At 57.8% G+C, this 7,016-nt stretch overlaps 1 protein-coding gene across 1 annotated transcript in view; it reads right to left on the reverse strand.

The window, feature by feature from the left end:
• Window positions 1-6,900, reverse strand: part of PLEKHA2 (pleckstrin homology domain containing A2) — a 32,678-nt gene extending 25,778 nt beyond the window's left edge. Inside the window, exons 1-2 of the mRNA XM_019546083.1 lie at window positions 6,757-6,900; window positions 2,305-2,468 (exon numbers count right to left, since the gene is read on the reverse strand). Of these exons, the coding sequence (XP_019401628.1) occupies window positions 2,305-2,445 (141 nt within the window). The 5' untranslated portion in view covers window positions 2,446-2,468; window positions 6,757-6,900. The remainder of the gene's footprint in view (window positions 1-2,304; window positions 2,469-6,756) is intronic.
• Window positions 6,901-7,016: the final 116 nt, after the last annotated feature.

Below are 7,016 nucleotides of genomic sequence, written 5' to 3' on the forward strand. Positions count from 1 at the left end.
CATGATCGGGGGCAGCAGGGCAGGCCCTATGAGGAGAGGCGACGGGACCTGAACCTGTTCAGCCTCCACAAGAGAAGGCTGAGGGGGGATCTAATGGCCTGTTACAAACTAGTCAGAGGGAACCACCAGGCATTGGGAGAGTCCCTGTTCCCCCGAGCACCACCAGGAGTGACCAGGAATAACGGTCAAAAGCTGGCAGAGGGGAGATTCAGGCTAGATATCAGGAGTCGCGACTTCACTGTCAGGGCGGCTAGGATCTGGGACCAACTTCCAAGAGAAGTGGTGCTGGCAATTACGATAAAATGCAAGTTTACTCTTTCACATCAGAGAACAGACTGTGAGCTCAGGGACACGCTCTGAAAGCAAGTATAGCCACCTCACTCAGAGCTATAGTTCAAGAAGCCCCAGGCTCAGCCCATGAGAAACCCCAGGAGCTGTGGGATACCCCGCTGTCCGAATTCCTGCGCCACGCCCCAGGAGCACTCCTGGAGCCGGCAGTCATGCCGAGCACAAACTCCCGCTACTCCAGCCTGCTGGGGCATGGGCCCAGAAAGACATTTTCTGCATGATGCCTTTCCTGGGACAACCAGTTTCTCATCATCCTCACGGCCTGCAGCCCACAGACACATGACACCTTAACAGGGATTGCCCAGCTCGCACTGGCACACCCATCTGTATCCTTGGATGGCTCCAAGCAGCGACGTGCTGTGGGGCAGAGCTGCATCCAGGAGCGCACAGGGCACAGGACTGATCTGAAAGCTTCCTCCCGCACAGGCTCAGCCCCTTACTGTTCAGCAAAGCCCTTACACCCATTCTTCAAATCCTACTAACTTCAGAGACACCCAAGCCCACGCTCGCAGGTCAGGGTGTGAGATGCACCCGGGGCCCAAGTGTGGGGCTGCTCTGCTTCCCACATGGAGCACGGGAGGGGGCAGGCATCCCTCAGTTCAGTCAGGCAACCAGCAGGGAGGGTCTGCTGGCACCGGCTGAGCGCGCCCCTGGGTGCCACCCTGCTCCCAGATCATGGAGTCAGCCAACAACAATACTGCAGCCCCAAGGGCCAGACACCAGGTCTGCAAATGTCTCCTGCTGCCCCTGGACTTCGGGCCTGGGGCTGGCCCACTGCCATGTCATGCAGGCCCCCAGGCTGCATAGAGGAGCGGGGATCAGGACTGTTTGACACCGGCCCTCACTACTGATAATATTCCTGCTTCCTCTAAGCAAAAGCCCCGGGCTTTTGCCCCTTGAAAGGGAACAGCTGTTTCCAGCTACCTCAGGCAGAAGGCTGCTCAGGCAATGTCAGCCAACGTCTGCATCCCAGCTGGGGCCTGACCCAAAGGCAGCGCAGCCAGACAGCAGACCCCTGCATGTTTCTGTGAGCTCTGGATTCGGCCACAGGCCTGGGAAAGCAGCCTCCGAGTTAGAAAAGGAAGGGAGTCCCAACTGGAGTCTGGGGATGGCGGGGGGAGGGAACACCCTGATAGTGGGCTCAGCAGGTAGCCTTCAACCCTGCACGAGCACCTGGAGGCCACACGGGCAGCGTGGGAGCTCCCAGGTCCCTCCTGAGACAGCATCCCCATGGCATACTGAGCACCAGGAAAAATGACCAGCGTGAGGCACGCAAAGTGACGTGGCTCCCCCCCAGAGATGGGGAAGAGGAACAGGCGCAAAGCCACGTGATGCTGGCTGACAACCACAGGGCCGCCCAGCTCACGCTGCCTCGGGAGTGAGGGGGGGACTTCTGCGTCAGAAGGAGCCTACCATTGAACCACAGAGTGCACCAGGAGCCTCCAAGACTGGTTGGCAGCAGCGGGACTCCAGCTGTTGCCAGCCGCAGGGACAAGCCAGGGCTTTGGGCCCCTGGGAAACCTGCTGCTTCCAGCACTGCAGGTGCTCCCTCTGCTCATTTTCACCAGGACCCAATCCTGGGGAGCCACAAGCAGGAGCAGGAACTCAATGTGAGCACAGTGCAGCGGCGGGAGGCCAACCCCAGCTTCCATCCTGCATCTGCACAGGGACTGAACAGCAACCGCACTACTAAGGCAGACTCAGAGCCAAGCCAGGCTGGCAGGGCCCTCGGGAGGTCACACCTAGCCTACCCTCTGCTCAATCCCTGGCTGAACCCGCCTAGCCAAGCTGAAGCATGAGAGTCCCTTTGAAAAAGTCAGCTTCATCTCTGCGGCAACCATGCTAGACTCCTAACCGAGGGCCCGGGGACTGCTGCATATGCCCCAAAGCAGGAGCTCCTTTACCAGAGTGACACGAGCACCGCAGGGAACTCCTCGCTGCACCCCGGGGACTCACCTGGGGGTTGTCCATGTACCACAGCAGGCAGTTGGCCTGGGTGTCCAGGATGAAGTACCTCCGCAGGAACTTGCCGCAGGTCTCATTTTCTTCAATGTCCAGAAACCCACAGATGCGATTCTGCCGATCCACATAAGGCATGCCGGGCTCCTTGGACCATCACCCTACAACACACACACCAGCGGTAAACACCAAGCACACCCGCTGCTCTGCCAACCCTGCTGCTGCTGCCAACCCCTAGTCCCCTGCCAGCGTCCACGGCACTGCAGATGTCATTGGGACCCACCCGCCTCTCACACTGCTTTTGCCCAGCAGGCACCAGGTCCTTAGAGGGCATGGAGTGTAAAGAAGCCAGGGGTGAGGAGGAACATCACCTTCCTGAGGTTTGCATTTGACCTGCCAAAGCTGCTCTGCTCCAGGTCAGGGAATCAGCAAGCCAGCCAGCAGCGGGCCAGTCTCACCACACCGGACAGGGAGCATTTGCAAAAGCTAGCCCCGCCTTCTCCAAGCCACACATCATTTCACTGCACAGCAATTTATGAGTTACACACCCCACTGGGCTCTAGCCCGATACAGCAGCCATGCACCTTCCTGCAGGATGGCTGCAATAGGGATTAAAGGATTAGGAGCCTGATCCTGCCATCACCTCCACCCAGCAGGTTCCCATAGCAACCCCACAGAGCTCCAGAGCACTCCCTGCAGGCTCGTGGCTGCATACCAGCCTCGGCCTTGGACCAGCCCTGCTATTGTCCAGATTTCCTGCCACTGCTTCCAGGGCCCCACAGCCCATGGGCCCATGGAAAGACAACACCCCCTCCACCACTGTACACATGTGCCATGGGACGGCTGCCAGACAAAGAACCCAGCCCCTCCTAAGCAGCAAGGGGGCACGGCCATGGCAATATGGGGGCACCAGTAAGACCACATCCAGAAAACACCAAAGCAGCTGAGCCGAGGGGCTGTGGGAGTCCAGAGGCTTCCAAGAACCACAGATGGACTGCATCAGTGTGCACGGCTAGGCAGCAGCTAGCAGGCTGGACCACACTGGCAGCTAGTAATGTGGGGACTGCACTGCTCCTTTCTCCCCTCCTGCTGAGACCTTACCACTGCACAGGGGCTGTCCACAAGACACTGCAGTTGCAACAGCCCTGAACAAAACAGTGGTCCCAGGCCCAAGGGGAGACAACGCCTCAAAGTCCCTCCCAGCAGGAGCAGTCACCAGTACAGGGAGGCAAGGCACCCGTCCTGGCCTGCTCCAGAGGTAAACACCAATCCACCGACTCAAAGCAAGCACACTGGGAGGAACAGGACAGCTGCAGCACACGGGTGTGATGAACCCTGGAGGCTTTTACCCCAGGGCAAACACAAGCCGCCCAACCCCCACCATCCATCTCAACCAAGGCTCCAAGGAATGGGAAGCAAACTGCAGCTCCTGCAGGAAACGGGTCATGCCAGGATGTAGCATCAGCAAGGAAAACCACGTCCAGGCCTTGCTGGGTGACAGCATGTCGCCCTCCTTGCTTGAGCCACGAGCTCTTTCCATAAGGACCCTCGTGGCTCAGAGCCCTGCCCAGAATGGCTCAGCTTGCTCCCTACCCCCAGCACTCAGGCAGGCTGGAGGGGTGGGCCTGAATGCATTCAGAGAGCACCAGACCAACGGCAGCTGCACCAGACACAAACTTCCCCTTTGCAGCCCCGGGAGTTTTCCAAGCACAGAAAGGAGAGCAGGGAAAGACTTAATCCTACCAAGAGCAACCCTCCCTTGCTGCCTGCTCTCTGCCTGGATACCACAGGGGCACTGGGGAAATCCAGCGCTAGGACAGCCAGGGGCTGGGTTTGATAAGTAACTGGCTAAAAGACCAGCAGCTGCAGCCAGTTTGCACCAATGCTCCAGTGAGATCCAGGGCGAGACCTGGGGCCTGGCTGGACTGCACAGCCTGTGCACACACACTTGGCATCAAAGCAGAAGTACAGTGCACTGCTCCAATTTGCCAGTGGCTTGCATGCACTCTGCACTGGTGCCAGTGATGGGATAAGGTGCAGCACCATGGGGAAGGAGGCCCCTTAATGGTAAGTGCGGTGAAGTCAGTCTGTGGGGCTGGGTCACCTCACATTTTGTGTCATCACTGACATGGGTGCTGCGTGGGCATGAGTTGTCCACCCCGCGCCACTGTGCGCTGGTGCAAAGCCCAGGTGCAGAAGGTGCACAGTTAGAAAGGCACTGTCTCACTTGCCTTAGGGAGGAAACCTCATAACTGCTGTGATTCGAGGGGCCTGAAAGAGAGCTGGCTGCAGATTCAGGCCACAGTTTCCCGAGCATGGGACGGCAGAGCGTGCACGTGCGATACAGGAAGCACAAATAAGGAGCACACAGATATGGAGAAAACACCGGGGCATCCTCTGCGCAGCAGTTAACAGGACAGCAGAGGCAGGGACCCAGTCTGAGGCTGTATGCTCCAGCCGGCAGCACCAGCACTTCGGGGTTCTCCGTCAAGCAAGGAGCCAGGGTGCGTTCACCTCAGAGAGAACGTGCACTGACTGGGAGTCACTGGTTGAGGTGCCTGAGGGTGGGTAGGAGGAGTGTAAGGGTGCTGGTTCCCAGCTAGGGGCAGGACAGAGATAACCAAACCCAGAGCCAAACTGATTTTGTGCTGAGGAATCAGTGTCAGCCAGGCCTCAGTGTCAGCCAGGCCTCAAGGCACTGCTGCTACTCACACAGCCGTAAGATGGGCAGGGAAGAGGAGTCTCATGGAAATGCCTGGTCCATCTATATACCCAGGACCAAGTTCAGGACTCAACTCTGCTGGCCTCACCCTGCCAAGCACCGAGGCAGATGCCCACATGAGCTTGGGGGCATGTCAGGCCCAGCAGGAAGCAGCTGAGGAGCCTTGTAAGTCACAGGGCAGAGCATGCATAAATGATCAGACAACTTCTCAGGCGTATACCTGACCAGGGCATTCGCACCCATCCACCTACAAGCAGGCAAAGATCACTGAGATGCCCTCCACGCCCACCGCAGAGCTTCCAGACTGAGGGGACTGCCAATGATCCCAACAGCCTCCGTTTTCATCCAAGGCCCATCGACTCTGGGTCATGCAAAGTTTAAAAAAAAAGAGCCCAGAGATAAAAGGGTAGCTGTTGTGTCCCAGGAGACGCAGATTAGCTGAGCTGGGCAACAGGCAGGGTGGTGCTGCGCTGCAGAAACTCTCTCCAGATTCAGTCACAGGCAGGACAGAAATCTGCAACTTTGGCTTTTTCTCCCCTCTGCCTCGACTGACCCGAGTCTGAATGGGAGGGTACAAACCGCTGAGCTTCCTCTCCACAGGAAGAGGGGATGGGGGGTGATCTGGGGCTGCTCTCAGGCATCTGACATGTGCGGCGATTAGGAGCCCACTAAGGTTCCAGCATGCTGCAGGTGGGCAGCTACTATCCCCACCTCTCCCTTTGGTTACAGAGCCCCAGCCTTGGAGCCAGGCCCCTTCCCGACAGACAGCGCATTCTTGCAGTAATCATGGAGCCCTACATGAGTTCGAAGCACCCGGCTGGTGTTACTGGGGTCAAGCCTTCATTTTTCACCCCAGCACTACTGCTCACTGCTGGGGAGGGGACAGCAGATTCAGCGAGCCCCTGGTCTGTTCTGCTGTAACATTTCCTGCCATGTGCACATTTGCACTGAAATCCTGTTACCCATCTTCAGCTCGCAGCTCTGCACACCGGCTCGAGACCAGTTAGCAAAAAATACAGGTTCAGCATCGCAGTCTGAAATGACTGGGAGTCTTCAGCCGGGGCAAGAACGTCCGCCTGAGACTCAACCACCAATGATTTATCTGATCAGTAGGTCCCTTTGTTACCGGAGTAACCCTGTGCGCTGAAACAGATGACACATTTCTATTTCTATTTCCTGTATCTCTCAGAAGTGGAAGACAGTCAAGTCCAAGACCCGAGACAATGAGAAAGGGCAGACGGCAGAAGCAGCAAGACACTCAGCTGTGCGGGCAGCATTTGGGGCTGTTAATGATCCTCAGCAGGCCCAGCAATCACAACTCATTACATTATCCCCCTGTAACTATGGCCATTATGTAAACACCGCAGCCATCCTTATGGTGCTGAGCATAAGACATGCCAGCACGCATGTGAAATCTGAATCTGATTCCTGGCAGCCCGTCTGAAATCGGAAACAGGTCTAAAGAACTGCCCGAGCCTTGCCATGAATTAGGCCCTTAGGATGTAATGACAGGATCCAATTTGTCACCTTGCGGCGAAGCACGGCCTGGACCGACGCGCCAGTGCTTGCTGGGCTTCTCTCTGCAGAAGGGACCATCTTTTTAGCGCCATTAGAGGTGCAACATATTCATAAACTTCCTCCAAAAAAAGAGCCCGGCTCTCGCCTGGCTCAGCTCAGGGGCAGCGAAGCTACTGGGGAGGATTTAGTGAAGAAGAGCCAACACAAACCCAGCTCGGTGCTGCATTTCAGGCGGATTAAGAAAGCTTCCCAGGAATTTCTGAAGCCAGCCGGGGACCAGAGAGGCGGCAGTCAAAGCCAGCAACACCATCGCTGTCAGCGGGGTCCCCTCAGGCGAGCAGGAGCCCGCTCCCTCCAGCCGCCCTGCCCGAGCGGCGCTCCGCGTCTAACGGCCGGCGCCCGCGGGGGGCAGCGCGACGGGCAGCAAACGCGCCCGCAAGGGCCCGCAGAGCGCCGGCGGGACAAGCCG

This window comes from Crocodylus porosus, unplaced genomic scaffold (genome assembly GCF_001723895.1).
Source record: "Crocodylus porosus isolate Cpor-Errol unplaced genomic scaffold, CroPor_comp1, whole genome shotgun sequence".
In the NCBI taxonomy this organism is placed as follows: Eukaryota; Metazoa; Chordata; order Crocodylia; family Crocodylidae; genus Crocodylus; species Crocodylus porosus.